This window comes from Halichoeres trimaculatus, unplaced genomic scaffold, assembly GCF_033239565.1.
Source record: "Halichoeres trimaculatus isolate MK-OKI-2021-1 unplaced genomic scaffold, fHalTri1.1 fHalTri1_scaffold_2, whole genome shotgun sequence".
NCBI lineage: Eukaryota > Metazoa > Chordata > Actinopteri > Labriformes > Labridae > Halichoeres > Halichoeres trimaculatus.
Window position 1 is genome coordinate 41,117,587 of NW_027437180.1, and position 22,040 is coordinate 41,139,626.

At 38.8% G+C, this 22,040-nt stretch overlaps 1 protein-coding gene across 3 annotated transcripts in view; it reads right to left on the reverse strand.

The window, feature by feature from the left end:
• The window catches only part of LOC141787116 (phospholipid-transporting ATPase ABCA1-like), a 62,798-nt gene that overhangs the window by 35,490 nt on the left and 5,268 nt on the right, over positions 1–22,040 (reverse strand). For all 3 annotated transcript variants that reach the window (XM_074665360.1, XM_074665359.1, XM_074665358.1), the window contains exons 2-7: positions 21,906–22,014; positions 18,499–18,592; positions 15,643–15,784; positions 15,378–15,496; positions 4,723–4,844; positions 1,217–1,408 (exon numbers count right to left, since the gene is read on the reverse strand). In XM_074665360.1, the coding sequence (XP_074521461.1) occupies positions 1,217–1,408; positions 4,723–4,844; positions 15,378–15,496; positions 15,643–15,784; positions 18,499–18,592; positions 21,906–21,971 (735 nt within the window). In that variant the 5' untranslated portion in view covers positions 21,972–22,014. The remainder of the gene's footprint in view (positions 1–1,216; positions 1,409–4,722; positions 4,845–15,377; positions 15,497–15,642; positions 15,785–18,498; positions 18,593–21,905; positions 22,015–22,040) is intronic.

Consider the following 22,040-nt stretch of genomic DNA (forward strand, 5'->3'; position numbering starts at 1 on the left):
GCTAAAAATGATTGTTTTGGAGGTAAATGATGGAGGTTCATTCTGATTGGCTGGCACAGGGTTTGGCATACTTCAAGCTGCACTTATGGAAAGATTTGCCCAGTTACTTGTAGATGAAAGTTGTTTTTTTATTTGTTTTTGGAAATGCCAGGCTGCTTGTGTACAAGGCCTAGGTTTCAGCTTTTGCAGTACATTGATGCAGGTATTCCCGCAAAAGGAGTCCAAAAGAAGTATTTAGTGCAAATAAATGATCTTACTTTTCAGAAGGCAGACACTTCTGGAATAAAATCTGTTTTTTTATTGGTCCTATTTAATACTCTTATTGTATGAGATGTTAAATTTGGGTGTTTCTTGGATTGTAAGCCACTTTCATCACAATCAAAGTAAATAAAAGCTTGAAATATTTCACTATTTCACTTAACGTCTTCCGTTCAACTCTTTGATCGTGCCTTAAGAAACATATTGTATTTAATTGTGGGGAAGTGCTTGCAAAACTTCCATCCAGCCAACAACCATTTTACCAAAAAAAAAAAAAAAAAAAGAGTAGAGAGATCACACACACCCAGTATTCAGTATCTTCAAAAACGTATCTAAAACAACAGACTAAATAAAAACATACTAATGAACAATTAATAATAGGGCATAAAAATAATAATTTTACTTTTCATATGAAGAATGTGATTCTTTTGGTTCTTTTTTTTTTGTTGATGTAATTTTGCACTTAAGTTTTAACTTATTTTATTTTTTTATTTTTTATTTTTATTATTCTGAACAAAATATTTCATTATTATCATTTTATTTTATTTAATATGATTTTATTTATGTTATTTTTATTTATTTATTTACATATTATTATTATTATTATTATTATTATTATTATTATTTTGGCTGCATTTTTGGTTGTCTGATTAAGTGTCTAAAAACTATTTCTTCTTTCTCCTTCTCATTCATTTTGATTGTTTTTTTTGTATTAGACTTATTTTTTATGTTATTAAGATTGAAATAAAGACAAATAAAGACAAACTAATTTAAACAATGTGTGTACTTTTTACACTTTTAGAACTAAACTACCAACAAGAATGAATTTTTCCATCTTACACTTATTCAATGACGCCTGTGTGTGGGTATTTTACAATTTTAAGCCAGCATTAATGAGCATTTATCATCATCGATTCTAATTTAACCTCTTGTTGTGTGGCTCTCACGCTCAACTCACCCGAATTGGTTTTAGAAAGTCCAGGTTGGACAGGAAGTGGCTCTGTGCTTTGTTCAACCAATCACTGGAGGACTTGCAGATGATGTCTTGGGTCAGACGGGACACGTTGGTGTCAGCGATGTGGACGAACTCCTCCAGAGGGGTGGTGTTACACAGGTCTCTGAGGTGGAAGCCGAATCCTTTTGTCAGGACCTGTGGGTTAAAGAAATGCACGGTGGTTTAGAGAAGAGCAGAGAAGAAAAACCACACATGACAGAAAAAGACTACACATTAAATAAATACTTGAGACAAACACCTCAGTTTCTTTTACGAGTTAGTGGACTCCACCGTGGTGAGTAAGACCGCTCATGATTCATCCAAAGCTCCCTCGGTGTTAGTTCATGAAAGAATGTTGTGTATCAGTCTCAGTGTTCCTAAAGCTTGATTAAAAGGCCAAACAACATCGCTCACAGATGGAGATTGGTGAGAAGCAGTGAATGGAAGAAATGCTGGGAATCTTAACCCTGCTGCCTGCCAAGGACAGCTGCAGGAACGCTATCTGAGAGGAATGTAATCCAAATACACCACGACTCCAAGGTGGGGTTTGGTGGAGAAGAAAGGATGTTAGGAGCAGCTCTCTTTGCACTGATTCAACCCCAAGTTTTACAAACTGCTCGACACACGACGCAGATTTAAGATTCTGTGAGCAGGACAACAAAATGTTCTTTCCTGTGAAGAGGCTGTGTCCTTTCTGACCGGGACAAGATGTTGGTTTACGAGAGGAGAGCGTGTGTGTGTGTGCTGCAGTGTGAGACGTCCTTGACAAGTCTGTGTTATGCCATCATATCTCTCAGGCTGCACACTATAAACACACACACACACACACACACTCAGGAGCAGACTGCCACAGCGGGTAATCCTTTGATTGGAAAGAAATCAAGGCTTACAGCAGCTGGTTGGGAGTTTTGTAATCATATTAACCATCTCATAAAAACCCGAAAACATATTTTACCAATGAAAGTTCATCATGTTTACATCCTCCCATACATCACGCTGCTAAAAACGTCTAATAAATGATTTCACTTGCACTCAGAAAGAGAAAAGGGATGACGATCTCTTAACGATCATGTCTTTAGCTCTTTATGTTAAACTTTGTTGTACCCTCTTACTTAGACTCACTGTAATTTATTTTTCCAGACCTCATGTTTGTTGTTGTTGTTTTTGTAGTTGTTTCCTTAAAAAAATTAATATATTAAAGTGAAAAATAAGTAAATTAATCAAAATGTCTAATAATGTGTTTATGTCTTAAAAGACTAGTCCAGAAAATGTGTAATTTCAAGATATTTTAAGACTTAAAGGATGTCTGATTTGCTTGAAACGAGTGAAAATATCTAGAAGTACTTATAAGTGTCTTTAAATAAGAATGATGTCTAAGTAAAAAAGTACATTTTTCTAATGTCGCTGGTTTTCTTTTAAGCTTTACAAGCATTTTAGCCGTTATTTTGATCACTTTTCTGAGCCGCAAAACTGACCCTGACTGTAACTTTTGATGTTTAAAAATGTCCTTTATGAGTCTTGTGTTTGTTTGTTTGTTTGTTGGTCTGCTAAGATTCAAACTTCAACTTCACTAAAGCAGTGTTGAATCGATATACTCGCATTCTTGTTCATACATGTAGATCAAACTGATTTGACTTGGCGCCTGCCGACAGCGCCAAAAGAATCAAAAGCAGCTTCTTTGTAGAAACTAAAGTCAAAGGAAGGGTTTTTGTCTTATTTTCATTCAAAATCTTTCATATAAGACTTAGCCTTTGCAACATTCACCTGACAGGTCAAGAAAAAAGTCTTATTTTAAGAAATTATAAGACAAATAAGACATCGGACATTTGCTTGAAAAGAGTAATGTCTTAATTCAAGAAGTACATTTTTCTTTTGTCGCTGGCAGATTTTCTTTTAAGGTTACAAGCATTTGAGGGGTCATTTTTATCACTTTTCTACACGCAAAACTGCCAGACACTTCTAATTTAAAAAAAATGTAATAGATTTTTTCCTTTGTGGTTGATCTGTTAGGATTCAAACTTAACTTAAGCAGTGTTTAAGTGCATACACTCATATTCTTGTTCATACAAGTACAGCAACTTGCTGGACTTGGCACCTGCCGACAGCGCCAAAAGAACTTAAAGTAGCCTCTCTGTAAGAATTAAAATCCAATAGGAGTGTTTTTGCATTGTTTCCATTCAAAATCCTTGTTATAAGACTTGACCTTAGCAACATTAATGTGGCAGGTCCAGAAAAAAGTCTTACTTCAAAATATGAAAAGACAAAAACGATATCTGGACTGCCGGTAAAGGGGCCAAAATATCAACCAATGAAAAAAGAGAAATTTTCACATTATGAAAACCCATTTCAATTCTATGATAAGCAATCCAGACCTCATTTTTGTCTCTTAATATCTTTAAATGAGACATTTTCTCTACTTGTCAGGTGAATGTGGCTCATAAGAAGTCTAAAAAAAAGTTTTTTTTTCTAAAAATAAGATTAACACTTGCTTAGACTTACATTTTTGCCTGTAATCGCCCTGTGGGCAGGGTTAGGGTTGGAACATCTAGCTGTTTATGTATCTTCAGCCTAGATTTCAGTTTTTGCCGTGCATGGATGCAGAGATTTCTGTAAAAGGAGCGCCAACCAAGTATGGGGTGAATTCTTGTTCAAGAAATGTGACAGGAAAATGTTTTTCACCACATCAGCAGATGGTTTTAAGAAATTCAGGCGTCATTTTTGTCTTTTAAATCTTGAAATATGAGATTTTCCTTCCAGATGAATGGGACTCATATTAGGGCTAATGAGACAATTCAAAGCTCCTTTTCTTTCCTTTCCTTCTTTTCTTTCCTTTCCTTAACAAAGCCCTGACGTCCTTCCTGCTCTAATGCACCGTCCTCCTGTCTGATCAATACATGTCTGGGAGAGAAGGATGTGGGAACCATCAGATGTTGTGATCAGTCTCGCAGGCAGCATCCCTCCACGTGAGGAGACAAAAGGGGGAAGGGGAGAGGAGGAGCCATGTGACTGCTGCCAACCAATCAGAAGGGAGGAAAACAGTTGGCAGCTGAAACAGTCAATGCATGGCTGTGATATGGATAAACAAATGATTTGACGTGAAGAAGCGTGTGTGTGTGTGTGTGTCAGCTACAGAAACTGATTTTCAGCATTGAGCAGGATTAAATGAGAAATGAAGAATGCTCCATGTTTGCTCACAGAGTCAGGACAGGCGGGGGCTCCTGACAGCCAGTAGCTCTCCCCCCTCTCTGTTTTTCTCTGTCGGGTATTAAGAGCTTAGCTGCTGCCCGACAGATACTGCCAAGCCAAGGTCACTGCATTCATATGAGCGAGCACCGCGGTCACGAGACTGCGATTATCTCACATATGAACGACTGTACGCTGTGCTGCTGTATCAGGGTATCAGGGCAGCTGACTGTGAATCATGAGAAAAAAATCACTGTTTCTGTGTGGGAAGTGTGGAGACTTTTCACCTTCTCCAGATTGACGTCAGCCTCCACGATCTGCTTCAAGGCGTGACGAGGCAGAGAGGCGTTGTGGTGCAGGAACTGGGAGAGGGTCTCATCGTCTCGGAGGAAGTCCTTCAGCTTGAAACCTACAGGAAGAGGAAACAACATACTTTAAGCACGAAAAAAGTCCAATCCACTTCTTGCTTGTTAACCACCACTTTATCAGGCACACCTGTCCAATTGCTTAACACAAATTTCTAATCAGCCAATCACATGGCAGCAACTCAGTGCATCTATTCATGTAGACATGGTGAAGAGGATCTGCTGCAGCTCAAAACATCAGAATGGGGAAGAAAGGTGATTTAAGGGACTTTAAACGTGGCATGGTTGTTGGTCTGAGTATTTCAGAAACTGCTGATCTACTGGGATTTTAACCAGCAACCATCTCTAGGGTTTACAGAGAATGGTCCCAAACAGAGAAAATATCCAGAGAGCAGCAGTTCTGTGGGACAAAATGCCTTGTTGATGCCAGAGGTCAGAGGAGAATGGACAGACTGGTTGGAGCTGATAGAAAGGCAACAGTAACTCAAATAACCACTGGTTCCAACCGAGGTCTGCAGAAGAGCATCTCTGAACACACAACACGTCCAACCTTGAGGCAGATGGGCTACAGCAGCAGAAGACCACACCGGGTGACCCTCCTGTCAGCTAAGAACAGGAAACTGAGGCTACAATTCACACAGCAACACCAAAACTGGACAATAGAAGATTGGAGAAACGTTGCCTGGTCTGATGAGTCTGGATTTCTGCTCCACATTCAGATGGTAGGGTCAGAATTTGGCCTCAACAACATGAAAGCATGGATCCATCCTGCCTTGTATCAAGGGTTCAGGCTGCTGCTGCTGGTGTAATGGTGTGGGGGAGATTTTCTTGGCTCACTTTGGGCCCCTTAGTACCAACTGAGCATGGTTTAAAGTCCACAGCCTTCCTAAGTATAGTTGCTGACCATGTCCATCCCTTTATGAGCACAGTGTACCCATCTTCTGATGGCTACTTCCAGCAGGATAACGCTCCATGTCATAAAGCTGGAATCATCTCAGACTGCTTTCTTCAACATGACAATGAGTTCCCTGTACTCAAATGTCCTCCACAGTCCCCAGATCTCAATCCAATAGAGCACCTTTGGGATGTGGTGGAACGGGAGATTCTCATCATGGATGTTCAGACCACAAATCTGCAGCAACTGTGTGATGCTATCATGTCAATATGGACCAAACTCTCTGAGGAAGGTTTCCAGCAGGGGGAACCTAAAAATGTGGCCGGTGAGTGTGTATCTGAATATATTAATCATGGGCTCTGGTTGTCCTCTGAGCACTTTCTGTACTTTTTGCAGCATTCCAAAGAAGTCAAACCATTTCTGGCACGAGTCAGCTGACACATTTCTCTCTTCTCCTCAGCTCCCCTCGCTTTTGTTCCCGCGCCGAGGTTACTACAGGGCGTTCAACTTTATCCCAGAATGTGTAAACCAGCGTCCCCTCTCTGAGTACAGCTCTCCCTCCAAAATCTCTCCACCTTTCGCCCACTTTCTGTGCCTTCAATCTTTATTTTTCAGGAACATTTTTCTTGACATTGGCTGCCAGCGCTGCAAATGTTTACTTGATTCTGTTGTGTAACCACATTCTTCTCTGCAAGCATAGGTCTTAAGTGATTACTTGCTCTACTGCCCTGGTTTAAACTTTCAAATGAGGCAGATTACTGCTCTCACTTTCTGATCTCTGCACAACTCTAACTAAATTCATTATTGATGGATTTTTTAGGCAGCCTTCAGCTCCTCTTCCTCTCTGGCCGTGCGTTTACTGACTGTCTGTGAGGGGGATCAGATGGCAAACACACTCTCACACAAACAGGAAACACTTTATTGCGACTGAGCTGAACATCCCTCAGGAGGAAGTGAAGAAGAACAGTGTGTTCCTGTGTGTCGAGGGTGAATGTGTGTGTTGTCTCTTTCCCTCGGTGTGTGTGTAAGAAAACACACTTTCACCACCTCTCCTCCCCACAGACGTCTGTGTGTGTGTGTGTGTGTGTGTGTGCACCTTTGTTCCTGATCTCTCATGGGTGAACAACCAGGGAGTGTTAATAAGGTCTAATCAGTGTCCCTGCAGGCAGACATAGCTCCCATGATGCATTGCATCAAGACTTTTGAGGACAAACCTGTCCTGAGGCTCCATAAAAATGAAAGCGTTTGTCTGTGTGTCTAACTTTTTTCAGTTTTTAATCTTATCTGTTTGTGTTTGTCTTCACTTCACTCTGCAGAGCTTAAATCTCCTGAGTTATCAGGATCAGAGGAAACAAACCTGTGTCTGTCTGTGTTTGTTTGTTTTCACCAGATGAAAACAAGGGCGGACACTTCATCACTTCGTTCCAGGTCTGAACATGCCCACGGTAGAGCTAACCCTGTTTTAGATTAGACACAGACAGCACAACCAGTGTCATTACTGGTCAAACTGGTCCATAAACATCTCTTTTATAACTCTGGTTTAAACTGTCTGAGGATCACAACATGGCTGCTGCTGAAATCAAAGCACAAACTCATCAGACTCACAGCACCTCTCTGTGTTTTGCACGTCTTTTGTTGCGTTGTATCTCTGCTTCAGCTCATATTCCTCTGGATGTCAGAGCTTTAAAATAGTTCACAGGCACCTATCAAAGCTTTGGACGTCCTAATTTAGACCTCACCTCTACAGGGATGTCTTTTACGGGAGTCCTTGCCTCCAACAGAGGCTATTTAGAGTTTGGGGGCTTAGTTTCAGGTCAGAGACGTGAGGTAGAGGATGCACTGCACAAAGTGAAATCTTATCAAGTGCTTTCGTTTTATTTTCAGTAGAAAATGCCTTTTTAGACATAATATCAGCCACATTCACCCGACCAGTCCAGATAAATGTCTTATTTCAAGTCATTTAAAGACAAAAATGAGGTCTGAATTGCTTGTAACAAGTTAAAAATATCTGCCAATGGATCAAGAAAAAAGGTACTCGTATTAAGACAATATTTTAGTCTTTAGCTAATTTTCTAGCAAATCTTTCTTGTTCCATTGGCAGATTTTTTAACTTGTTACAAACAATTCAGACCTCATTTTTGTCTTTCAATAACTTGAATCAAGAAGGTTTTTCTGGACTGACCAGTTGAATGTGGCTCATATTGAGTCTAAAAAGACAATTTTGACTAATAATAAGACATAAACTCTTGATAAGATTTCAGTTTTTTGCAGTGTGAAAAGCAGGTTGTACACTGGAAAGACTGAAATCTTAACAAGTATTTTTGTCTCAATTCAGTAGAAAATGTCTTTTAAGACATAATATGAGCCACATTCACCTGACCAGTCCTGAAAAATGTCTTATTTCAAGTTATTTAAAGGCAAAAGTTAGGTCTAAATTTCTTATAACAAGAAAAAAAAAGATCTGCCGATGGTACAAGATTTTTACTTTTATTTTTACCTTTGTCATAAGCACATCAGACCTCATTTTGTCTTAAAATAACTTTAACGCGGGACATTTTTCAGACCCATATCAAGTACAATGAGAATTTTTTTACTCAAAATAAGACAAAAACACTTGATAAGTTTTCAATTTTTTGCAGTGTAAAGTCAGATCTATTAGAAACACAGCCAGTAAATTCTAATGTTTTGGAACTGGGATGCTAAAGAGGCTGTGAGGAGGCACACTGTCGTGAAGACGTGCATCTCAACAAGGCCCGTGTTTGTTTTGGAAATGAATGGAGAATGGATCTTGATTCCAACACAAATTTTCTTTATTTGAGACCACTTTTTACCTGATTCAATAATTAAAGGTATTTACCAACTGTTGGGTCAATTAAAGACAAAAATGAGGTCTGAATTGTTTGTAACAAGTCAAAAAAATCTGCCAATGGAACAAGAGAAAAGTTACTTGTTTAAAAACATTTTTGTTCAAAGCAAATTTTTCTTGTTCCACTGGTTTTTTTTAAACCTTCTAACCAGCAATTCAGACCTTTTTTAACTTACAACAAGACTTTTTTCTGCGCTGAGCAGTTGAATGTGGCTGAAATTGAGTGTAGTAAGACACTTGATTTGATCTCATTTTTTGCAGTGTAGGTGAAGTTGATAAAACCTTAATGTATTTCTTTAACCTCTCTGTAAATATCACATCCAATTTCTTGTAAAACTTTTTATTGGACTTCATTTGAGCCAAATTCACCTAAAAAGTCCAATAAAAGAGATTTTAAAAGACAAAAAAATGACACCTGCTTTTACACTGTAAAAAAATTAAACTTATCAAGTGTTTTTGTCTTATTATCAGTAGAATTTGTCTTCTTATACTTGATATGAGCCACATTCACCTGGTCAGTCCAGAAAAAATGTTTTGTTTTAAGTTTTCTAAAAATAGAAATGAGGTCTTTTGAGTTTCAAGCCGATTTTTCTTTTTCCTTCAATGGTTTGTCAATTTTTTACTTGTTACAAGCGGATCAGACCTCAGTTTTGTCTTTCAATGTCTTGAAATAAGACATTTTCCTGAACTGGTCAGTTTAATGTGGCTCATATAAAGTATAAAAAGACATTTTCTACTGAAAATGGGACAAAAACACTTGATAAAATTTCAGTTTTTTTAACTTCATCTTGGGAAAGAAAAATGTTCTTGTTCTGTTTCTTGTATTTAGACATTTTTCTTTCATCATTATTGTCTTGTAATGCTTCCAAAATGAGACATTTTTCTGGACTTTTCAGGTGAATATGGCTCATTTTAAGTGACATAGACTTTTTTTTCTCCAAAAATAAGACAGAAACATTTGTTTAGACTTTCATTGTTGCAGTGAGGCGACCTCTGTTTCTTTTAGCGTTGAGGAGCAGGAGCATGTTTACTATATGTGTGTGTTACAGAATGTGAGTGTTGACACTTACACACACATCTACAGATGAAAAAAAGCAAAAACATCATTTTTTCTTCCCCTAAATCAAGCTTAAGCATCAAATAGAAACTTAAAAAGAGGCAGGCAGATGAAATATGACGGTGGTAAGAAGCTATAAATGTTAAAAACTTCTCTGTGACAAGATGAGAAACATCCTGCAGCATTTAAAGAGTCTCCTCCTGAGGATCAGACCAGATTTATCTCTCAGTCTTTCTGAGAAATTATTGCATCACCCATTCCTTAAAAACTGTCTGCCTATTGATTTCCTGTCTCTCATCTATCTGCTGTGTCACGCCAAGTGAGCCCATCCAGCAGAAAAGCATCAGTCCTGATTAAACGAAGGAACATCCTGTATGTTACATCCAATGGGAAAGCGCTAATCCTTCCTCACTTTAAACATCAAACCCTGACCCCATCAGAGGCTGAATTATTAACCAACACGTGAGGGCCTCCATCAGCTGCTCTGATTCCTATAGCGTCAGCAAGCATCAGCTGGTGCCATGTTTATGTTTTCCTCCTGCATCAAACACACGTTTCCATCCAGGATCTGTGCATTCCCTCACGTGGATCTTTACCGTTTATAGAGTGCAGTGTGAGATCAGGGAGCATTAGATCAGTGTGCATTTAAAAATCAATCGTGATGAGGTCGACAAAAGCGCTGAAGGAGAGCAGAAAGAGGAGGAGAACATCAATACAGACCACAGACTGAGCTGCTTCCACTTTAAAGTGAATCATTTACTGAAACACTGCAAGAAACTGAAATCTTATCAAGTGTTTTTCTCTTGGTTTTAGTAAAATGTCTTTTGAGAACTAGAGTAATGTGCCTGCCAAGATTAGATTAATATCTTAAAACAAGCTCATTTTTCTTACTTCATTTCCTGTTTTTTTTTTTTTTTAACTTTTAACAGGCAACTCAGACCTCATTTCTGTGTCTTAATAAATTGAAATGAGACATTTTTCTGGACTGGTCAGGTGAATGTGGCTCATATTAAGTCTAAAAAGACATTTTCTATCAAAAATGAGACAAAAACTTTTAATGATGCTAGTGGGGGGATCTGTTTTGATTGCACTCCCTCGCCACCTTGTGGCCCGGAGTCTCCGCACACTGTCGTAAATTATTTTTAACGAGGCGTGTGTTTGTTTTGGGATTGAATGGAGATCGGATCAAAACAAATTTTCTTCGTTCAAGACAATTTTTTACTGGATACAACACGTCGAGGTAAGGTATTTATCAGTACAGTTACGTAGCGCTACCGTTTGAAACGTGACATCAAGCAAACGTAGCAGCTGGCTAAATGTAGCGCTATCGGCAGCCTGACGCTCAGACATATCTGTAGGCTAACGTGACAACAAGTAACACTGTCAGTTTGTATGTAGTTTAGTAGCTGTTTATATTTAGCTCTAAGACAAGTCCGTAGCTTGTAACGTTAGTGAATCTTGGTTAGCTATGTCCTGCCAGTCATCTACCAATCAGAGCTAATGTAACCTCACTCTTCATTTTATTGATAGACTCTCAAGTTTGAACAGACCACTGCAGAATAACTGCTGACTGTGGGTTGGAGGCAACATTAGCACAAACAGATTAGCTCCTGTGTTATGGAGTGATACAGCCCAGCTAAAGGCTAATTAGCATTCAGCTTTCTTCCACTCTTCTGTCCTTTTTCTGTCCAACAGTTTATGGCCCTTTTCCACTAGCACGCCTCGGCCCTACTCGATTTGCAGCGTGTTTCCACTGGCCTGGTACCTCCTAAAACAAGCTAGTTTTAGTACCTACTCCGCTCTGCCAGCTACTAACTGGTCAGAAAATGTTGTTGTCGATGAATCATGAGTGTGATGCCCAACTTTTACACAGAAATGCTGAGGGACTGAAAACGCTGTAGTAAGCATGCCAGGCCTGTAGGTGGCGCTATAACTGTCTTGTCCAGAAGCAGTTTTTTGGTAGATCTCCTCTGAAGTAGAGTTGGGCTGATCATCTGATGTGTTGGTAAATGCTAAGAGCAGAAGTGGAGCAACAGATGCTCATTCACAGATTCAGCAGATTGAGCAGCACAAGCACAACATGCTAATTCGCGACAATCGCAACAACGGTGCTGTTGACCTGTTGTATTGTTGCTTACACAAAGCAGAGTGTGAAGTCAGCATTTCCACGGCAACGGTGTCTGCAGCATCACAGAAAAATCCCACTCTGGAGGCTGTTTTCAAAAGTTTGTGTTTGAAGTTGGCTGAAATGTGGTTTTCGTGTAAACGCGAGGCTGAAACGCAACTAAATTTTGCGTTTCAGTCTAAAATCGTTGTGGTGTGAACGGCCCCTAAATAACAACTGAAACTTCTGCTTTCCTCTTTCATTTTGTTTGTGACACAAAGCCACAGGCCGAGCAGCAAGTATACTATTGCCTCCAAGTGCTCCATTGTTTTCGATTGTTGTGTCGGGCTTAAAATGACGTAGACGCAGTGTCACCAAGCTGACCCTGGTGGTCAAAGAACCGGGCTGGTGGAAAACGCGTAGAGTCGGGCCACGGCGTGCTAGTGGAAAAGGGCCATTAGGCTCCTGTGTCCACCACCACTACAAAATTAATCATAGAAATAGTTTGTAGCTCTTCTCACTACCAAACTTGGTCAGCTGGCGTGGTGTTGTCATAGAGACCTAGACCTGCCATAGACCAATCCAGTCCTGGACGAACCAAACTAAACGCTAAGAAGTAGCAATCTAAATTAACCTGTAACCAGTGATATTGGGGCTGATTTTGCAGTGTGGTAGATCCAGACAGAGGAGCACATGATGCTAATGTGTCAAAGAGCTGGGTTATGAGCAGTATTCCTCTGTAATCTTCCCCTCTGAAGGTCGTGCTATGCCTTGTGGAGCCGTTGCGTAACGTACTGTACCTCTGGGCGAACAGAGCAGAAGGCAGCCACAACAACAAGAACCTCGATTGTTCTGTTTCGTTGCATAATTTCTCAGGATAGATTCTGCTTAATTCAGCCTCTCAAGCATCACTGAGGTAACACAACAAATACAGGAGCAGCGATAATTATTAGCCTGTTTCCTCAGCGCTGTTTACTGCTCCTGCTCCTCCTCATCATTATGCTCCATTTAATCCAGTATTAATGTGATTTTCAGGACATCGTGCTATCTTTTGTCAGGGCTTACTCCCAGCGAGTCAGACTCTGACATCTGTGTTTTCAGCCAAGTGAAGAAAAAAGAAATCATTGTTCAGCAAGATTCTTCTGTTATCAGGTTGCCTTGACACAGTCAGCGCAGTCAACAGGGGTTATTTTTACAAGATGACCTTTCTCTGCCTCAAAAACAGCCCGTGTCATAAAGAGGAATCTCTCCTTCTCGCTAGTTCATAAGTTAAACCAACAGATCTGCGAGCTGAAGACGAAGAAAGAAGCATGTGAGCAGTCGTCTCAGACACAGAGAAATAAGCGTTTTCATATCAGATGCAGTGATTGTGTAACAGTAGCATATAATTTTATGTTTTTCCTGTATTGTATCATTTCCAGCACAGGAAAGAAAGTGAAGCACCCACTGGCTTCTGGGAGCTGATTCTGCAACAGCTGGCGGCAGAGATAAGGAAGGGGCACAGCGTCCCCTCAGAGCTGGCTGTAGCTCTGTTTTCTAGACTGAGAAACTGATCCTGACAGATACTTTAAATGTTTTAACATGTCCCTTATCTGAGGTTTTTCTCTGGCTGTTCATCTGCCAGAATTTGAGACTCAACCAAGCTGCAGAAATAAATCTACACAGGAACAAACTGAGATCTTACCCAGTCTTTTGTCTTATTTTCACTAGTTTCAATTGGATAAAGCTATTAAACCTTTAAATTTGTGAGTTAAATTTACTCAAATGTCTGAGTTTTCAGCGTTGAAACTGAGTAGATTTAACTTTTTTTACTGTTTAAGTAAGCACAACTTAAAACCATTAGTTTCTGAGACTGTGTTACGTAACCATGAGCGAGGAGGGGACGCTGCTGCACTTTTAGGCGTGCAGGAGCGGCACAGGTTGTCTGTGCTCCACAACACAGACTGTTAGTCTGTGCGTTACAGCATGGACCAGCTGTCTGTGCTCCTCTTAGCATTGATCTGCAGTCAATGCTTCGAGATCTTTGCACACTGAGTCTGTTTTTACGGATGAAAAAAAAACAGAAAAAAACGTCACGCACAGACACCTTGCACACTGAATCCGATGCGTTTATTTTGTATTATTTGCGAAAAATTTGCACACACACACACACACACACACTCACACAAGTCTTCATTCATTAACGAAACATCGCCCAAAATGTGTAGAAAAAATATGTAAGAAAATGTGAAAATGCGATGTTGCACGCAGCCTAAGGCATCTCTGAATAGTCAAACTACCCAGGAAATGAGCTGGACAGATGCAAAAAAACGCGAAAAATCGAACCTGTTCTGAAAAAAAAATAATGACGAAAAAAAGTTTCAGAGTCAGTGTGCCAACACGATTGACATATCATGGGATCAATTTATTTTTAATGTGTGTATGTTTTGGATAAACAAAACATGCTCAGTGTGAAGAGGCCTTTACACTGTAAATTCCGATAAGTTGACTTTACTTTAAAAATGGGCTGTCTGTGTCAAAAATAAATATGTTTTTATACATTTTGAGAATTGGCCAAAATAAAATGATAGCCCAGTCAAGAATCGTATCTATTAATATATTAACTATAAGGCGCACTTCAAAAGTCAATAGGTACAATAGGTACGTGCTATGGAGCACAGACCACCAGTCAGTGCCATGGAGTACTGACAACCTATACCACCTGAAGAATAAAAAAATTATTGTTACATTTACTTAATTCATAAGGCAAATTTATTGATCTCACATCTTTTAGCTTTGAGTAAAGTCAACTTATTATGTTTTACAGTGATATGCAACATTTTTTTAAATTATTTAATATTCAAATTTGTAGCAAATTGGCATCAGGTTTATTTGCTTGAGGACATTCACAAGAATGATTTTCCATCATTATCGAAAGTACTTAAGATGTTAAGTAAACTCAACTCACCTGGGTTTACAGTGTACAAAATGTCTTTTTAGATTTGATATGAGCCACTTTCACTTGACTAGTCCAGAAAAATGTTTTGTTGCAAGTTATTTAAAGACAAAAATGAGGTTTGAATTGCTTGAAACAAGTAAAAAAAAACTTTTCCAATGGAACAAGAGAAAAGTTACTTGTATTGAGAGATTATTCCAGAAATGTCCAACGTCAAAAATGTCCAAATTTACCAGAAGAGAAAGAAAAATCCTGCCCACTGGCCAGTTTCATAGACCAAAATGTTGCATTAAAGTTTCATATAGAAAAATACTCGATATTATCACAGTTTTTTTGCAGTATTAGCTACTGTTTGCATCTTATTTTAAGTACAACTTGTCTCTTTCGGCTTAATAAGAGCAAAACTCACCAGATGCATTCAGAAAAGTGTCTTATTTAAAGATGCTACAGACAAAAATATGAGCTGAATTGCTGCTAAATGGGTAAAAATGATCTGTTTCTACTGAAAATGACCCCAAGCTGAGAAGCATCGACAGCAACGTGTGAATAAACTGTTACTGTGAGTCTCAGTTACATCACATCTCCATGCACAGCTGTGTGGGAGTGTTCCTCTTTCTGTTTTAACGAGCAAGCCGCCAAGAAAACGAAACACTGGGTGATCTCAGCCATTCAGAAACTGCTCAGACACAACACTGGAAAAAAAGAGAAGTGTGTCCTTACGGGCAGTGTTCTTCTGCAGCTTCCTGAGAGCCCTCAGCAGCCCTTTGTAGCCCTCGTAGCTTTTATCGTTCTGAGAGTACAGCAGGATCTTCTTGGCATCGATGAACAGACGGGAGATTCTGGACAGGAAGGGAGAATATTTAACAAGCTGCTTCACATCTTTTGGCCTGGTTCAGAGCTCCGTTTGAGAAATATTTTACAAAACATCAATAAATGATTGTCTGCACTCCAGGGGCTCCACTTTTGATCCATGAATCCTACTCACATCGAGTCGTTGAAGTTCCCGACCACCCCGGGACTCTCTCCAGGCGTGGGGTTCCTGAAGCAGGGGTTGTTGGCGTTACAGATGATGCCCTGTACCCAGGGCAGGGTGCCGGCTGAGGGCATGGCCTTGTTGGGGAAATGGCCTAAGACAGAAAAACACAGGGATGAATTTCAGGTTGCTGAATGTTTTTTCAGGGATAAGACTACATTTCCCATGAGCCCCATCACCCACTGTTCTAAAGACGGGACTCATGCTAAGACAAACTTTTGTTTTAGAGAGCAGATCTTCGTTTCAACTCAACTTTTCTTTGTTCTTAACATTTCCCAGGATGCAAAGCAACACGGTAATGTATTTATTTGTCATTTGTTACATGAAAACAATCAAACTTTGTAAACTCAGTCTGTAGTTTAGTTTTAGATAAGCAGACTATCTCAGATCTTGTTTCTCACAGATGTAGTGTCATCGGTCATAGTGTTGATTTTCTGTGTTTGTGCTCCGTAATTATAAGTATAATTTGTGTATTTGGTTCGTATTTGGACTTGTTCGTAACTCGAGGACCGCCTGTATATTAAAGTGAGAATATTTCAAGATCACTTTAAATCTCAGGAAGCTGTTTCTTAAAAATGATCAAATCCACCGTAATGGACACGGCAAAAAAAGTGAAATCTTATCAAATATTTTGTCTCACTTGAAGTCAAATTGTTGGATTTTACGCAAAACAAGGACAATTTTCTGGAACGATGGGCTAAATGTGTCTCATATCAAAAGATTCAAAGACAAAAATGAGGTCTGAATTGCTTTTAACAAGTACAGAAAAAAAATCTGCCAATGGAAGAAGAAAACTGCTTGAAATCGGCAGATTTTTCTTACTTCTTACAAGCAAATCAGATCCCATTTTTGTCTGTAAAAAAGTTGAAATAAGATGTTTTTCTGGACTTTCTACACAAATGTGGCTCATATTAAGTCTTACAAGACAATTTCTACTGAAAATAAGACAAAAACTCTTTTTGAGACTTCAGTTTTCTGCAGTGGAGACAGATTTCAAAGCACTGACATCAAGTTTACAGCTGTCTGCACTCTTATCAGCTGAGTTTACAACTACTGCAGCAATTAGCTGATGCTAACTACCTCCTTCACTGTAAAGATAAGTATAGGGGGCAAAGGAGGGAGAGATTTTGACCTGGTTCCCTGGAGTTCACTGGGTTAATTGAGTTGTGACTGCTTTTAAAACTCTTCAAGACACACTTTGGCCTTTGGCATGTCAAGCCAATTTTATTGGGTCTTTTGTAGTTTTTTCCATTTTTGTTTGATGCTTTAATTGTTTTTATTGTTTGTAGACCCAGGGTTCCTACAGCTTAAGCCAAGTTAAATTTAAGACTATTTAAGACTTTTTTTAAGCCGTTTGAAATCAAATTTAAGACCAAGTCGACAACAAACCACAATTGAAACAAAAAAAACAAAATAAAAACACCACATGATTTACCTGGGTGAGAGGCCATTTTGACCCAGTGTTTATTTTAAATAAAACATCACTTTTTGTCTTCTTTTTAACCCCATTTTTACAGCTTTATGCCTATTTTGCCCCCCAGTCATAGTTTTTTAGCCACTGTCAGAAACATTTTTGTAACTTTTACATGTTTTTCAAATTTAATATCAAATTTAATTCCCAATTTTGCTGCCAAAGACTACTTTCTTAAACTACCAATGGATTTTTTTAAACATTTTTCCACATTTTATTTTATTTTTTTTGCAATTTCATACCTATTATGCACCTATTTATCATCCTTTTTCCACTGTTGTACCATTTTTGCCCAGTTTTTGCAATTTCATCCCTTTTTTGACCTTTATTCATACACTTTGTCCCACTTTTTAAGCCCGTTTTTTTTTCTTTATTTCTAGTTTGCCCCCATTTTTTTTGGCCACTGTCAGAAACATTTTTGGAATTTTTTTCATGTTTTTTTGACATTAAATTTTCAATTTACTTTCCAATTTTGCTGCCATAATCAATTTTCCTAAGCCACTTTTGGATTTTTTTTTGCCAGATTTTCACCTTTTCTTTCCCTCTCCAGGCACTGTAGTTAAAACCAAGACATGCGTCTGCTCTGAAAGATCCTGGTGCAGCCACATCACTGATTTGTTAGTTCTGCTTTTGTGATTACACGATGTTGCCATGACAATAAATCAGTGAATTCTTTTTGAAAAATAGATACATTTTGCTAAATTTTTTTTTTTCAATCTAACATAAATCTTATTAATGTGGTTAGATTTTTAAGACTTTTGAAATTTGGATTTAAGACATTTTAATGCCAATTAAGGCCTTATTTTTAGAATTATGAATTCAATGCCTTTTAAGACTTTTCAAGGATCCGCAGGAACCCTGTAGACCACTGGGTTAATGTGCTAAATAAATAAATGCTTACACTGACATTGCATCACATGCTAGCTCTGAAAGATAAGATAAAGACACTTGGTTGGATTTGTGGAGCTACTTTTTGAATTCCCCGTAGTTCAAAGTGAGCATCCATTAATCTGAGGAGTTTCAGCTGATGTTTGACTAATGCAGCTGCAGGTCACTGATTTCCTTCCCACTAACGTAAAAGCCTTTGAAAATGCTGAACGGGGCTTTTTTTGTGCTTTGGACCGGTGATAATCGTATTGAGCTGCAACGTGGCCCCGGTTGTGAAAGCAGCTCTGCTCAAAGAACAACTTCACAATTCCCTTTTTCCAGGAGCCGAAGGTCCTGTCACATGCTCGCAGAGGGCAGGCAAATATTGACAAACGGAGCAGATCCTTCTGTGACAATAACATGTTGATTTTTCTTGGAAGTGTTGAAGAGAAGGTGAATCTGAAGCTTACATTCATGCTGCTCGTAGGGCGGGTAGTGAATTCGAACAGAGATCAGGATGAAGAAGATAAAAAGGGGCCAGATGATCTCGATCAGCAGCTGGATCTGTGGAGACAAAAACGTGACGCCAAGTGTTAAACAGGAAACGATTGAGTTGATCATCTCTGAACGGTGTCACGTCTCATGTTTTTCAGTGATGTGTCTATGTGTGTGTAGCTGTCCTCTTTAGCGGACTGTAATCCCACCATCAGACTGGGTTATGTGGGTTAATTGGGGGAGACAGCACGAGTCTGTGGGGTTTACAGGGACTACGACTCGTCCATCTGCTCCATATGGCTCGTCCTGCCTCCAGCCGGCAGACATGCAGCGCGGGGGATAAAGACTAAAGTCACTGTCTTAGAAAATGCACTGGACTCCTTTGTTGTAAACCAGTGGACTGAGTGTGAAGCAGCTTCAGCCGTCACGCTGAGGACGGCTTTCTGCTCAGATGACTTCATTGTATGCAGATGAGTGTCCCTCACGCTGCAGCCAGAGCTGAATCTGATTAGCATAACTTTGAGAGTGTGGGCGCAGAGTAGGGACATAAAACATGTAGATGTGTCATCAGCACACCGTCGACTGACTCATAGAGATCTGTAAACTGTGAAGCCTCTCAGGCTGAGTGGATCAGGAGCTGTGGGCGGCGTATGAATGAGGAACGGTCTTTGTGATGCCCAGATGACCGGTAATAAGATGCTTGATTCAGAGGAAACTCACAGGAAATTCAAAGACAACACAGCAGACAGTGGAAATGTGCAAAACCACAGAAACATATCATAAAATTGATATTTGGCTTTTCCTTCTTTTTTGTTTTTCAGGAAACCTGACGACATACATTAATTCCCAAAGTTACACAGCAAAAAAATGAAATCTTATCAAGCGTTTTTGTCTTATTTTGAGTAAAAAATTGTCTTATTACACCTGAGTCCAGAAAAATGTCTTATTTCAAGGCATCTAAAGACAAAGATTTAAAAAAATTTGCACATTTTTGTCTTTAAACAACTCGAAACAAGACATTTTTTTCTGGACTAGTCAGGTGAATGTGGCTCATATTTAGTCTAATAAGTCATTTCTCACAAGAAATAAGACAAAAACACTTGATGAGATTTCAGTTTTTGCAGTGTGGGGTTGCAAAATGACTTTCAAAATCAAAAACTGTCTAGATATCATATGATGGCATCCATTACTGACAAAATATGAACAAAATAAGATGTTAATTTTGTATTTGAAGTAGACATGCATCAATCGGTCGGTGTCAGTTTTTCTTTATTTTGGGGGATCAGCAATCGGCCCATCCTTCCTCCAGGAAGGTCTGACAGCCAGCCTTTGTTGTTTTTTGCTCTGAGACCTAAAATTCAGGACACTTTACTGGTTGTTGGTAGATTAGACACGCATCGATCCATCAGTGCTGATTTCCTTAATTTTGGGGGATCAGCAATCGGCCCATCCTTACATATAAATCTGATCTTATAAACCTCCAGGAAGGTCTGACAGCCATCCATTGTTGCTTTTTGCTCTCAGACCTAAAACTTAGGACACTTTATTGGTTGTTGAAGTTAAAACATACAGACTTAATTGTTTCACAGGTATTGTTCAATGATTTTTAATAAAATAAGACTGGAACATTGAAGGAATATGCTGTCAGTTATACAAAATAAAAAATAAAAATCAGTTGTGGCAGGTCAGGCTTTTTAAAGGTCAGTGATAGGCCAGAAAACTGTGATCAGTGCACCCCTGCATTTAACTTAACCGTCCAGAAAAATGTCTTGTTTCAAGTTACTTAAAGACAGAAATGAAGCCTGAATTGCTGATAACAAGTAAAAAAAAATCTGCCAATGGAATAAAGAAATATTTGGAAAATTTGCTTGAAAACAGATTAACGTCTTAATAAAAGCAACTTTTCTCCAGGCAAATTTTTTCATAATTATTAATATTCTGCTTGTTACAAACAATTCAGACGTCATTTTTGTCTTTAAATAACTTCAAACAAGACATTTTTCCGAACTAGTCAGGTGAATGTGGCTCATATTAAGCCTAAAAAAGACATTTTCTTGCAGTGTGGGGATGCAAAATGACTTCCAAAATCAGAAACTGTCTAGATGCTGCATAATGACGTCCATCATTGTTAAAATATGAACAAAAATACAGATTAAATTTGTATTTAAAGCTTTGAAAACTGAAAATGTTTGATCTTTTTTTAAACAAAGGTGCAATTTTATTGTATCTTCCCTCCAAATATCTGACGTTAGAGAGACATGCAGATCACGTCAGTGTTGGGTTGGTCTGTGGAAAACTATATCTAGACGTCAGAGCAACGTGCAAAATGGATCCAAATATTGAGGCGTCATTAGTAGACCTTTTTTAGACGATGCTCTGACCTCCATATGACGTCAAAAGGCGTGATAAAAGCTCTCATTCTGCACCTTGGGGAGAAGTTATTTAGGTTATCAGGGAGACCTGATTTGGACGTCAAGAATTATGTTGAATATACATCATTTCAACGCCACATAGCGCAGTGGGTTACTGCACCGAATTTATTTCTGTTTAGTTATCATATCTCATTAGCTGACCAGCTTTTATTAGACTGTTTATAAATCAGGTGGATTTTTTTTTTTGTTTTAAATCTTTTTTATAAATTGTCTTTAGTGTTAATGTGAATGTGAGTGTTGTCCATGCGCGGCGCCCACTGAAACAAATTCCAGTCGACAGTATCGACATGGAAATAAAAAGCTGAATCTTGAATCCAGGATAACGACCGTGTCAGAGGAGCCAGATTAATTTAGGAAACACTGAAAAAAATGCATTTAGGTGGTCTTATTTATACAAATCAGCTCAACTAAGTATATTCTGTTCATTTTGTGGCTGTTTGGGGATTTTCCTGTTAGTTTATCCCCATTACAGGGTGTTACAAGTCTCAGACATCCCTAACTAAAAAGTTAAGGAATCCTTGGTAAAGGAGGCACAATTAGTAAATATTTGGCACATTAAAAGCATTTTCTAGATTTCAAAGTCTAATTTTTGCATCAAATAAGATAATTATACTGCTCAAACTGGAATATAGGTAATAATCTATGTCCTATCAATTACAGTTATTGGGGAGAGAAGAAAAATTGCAATAAATTGGAGCATTTTTGCCTTTTTTTTTCTTATGAAATCTTGGTGCGAGAGCATTTACTGATTTTCTGCATCACACAAAATCTGCCAATAGAAAGAAAATGACGACTTGTGTAGTTTTTTGTACTCTTACCCCATTTCTCAGCAACACAGGGCTATCATATTAAGTCTGACGAGGCAGTTTTGACTAAAGTAAGACATATTTGTTTGTACGTCAGATTTGCAGTGTTGCTTTCTTCCTCAGTCAGTGATCTGAAACTCTTACCGTCTGTCTCCGTCTGTACGTGAAGTTCTTCCAAAGCAGTAGACCCAGCTGAGTGGAGACTGCCATGTTGACGTCTTCCCAACCTCACTGAGCACGCTCCAGCTCCTCACTGTGAAGACAAAGACCCAAGACGAG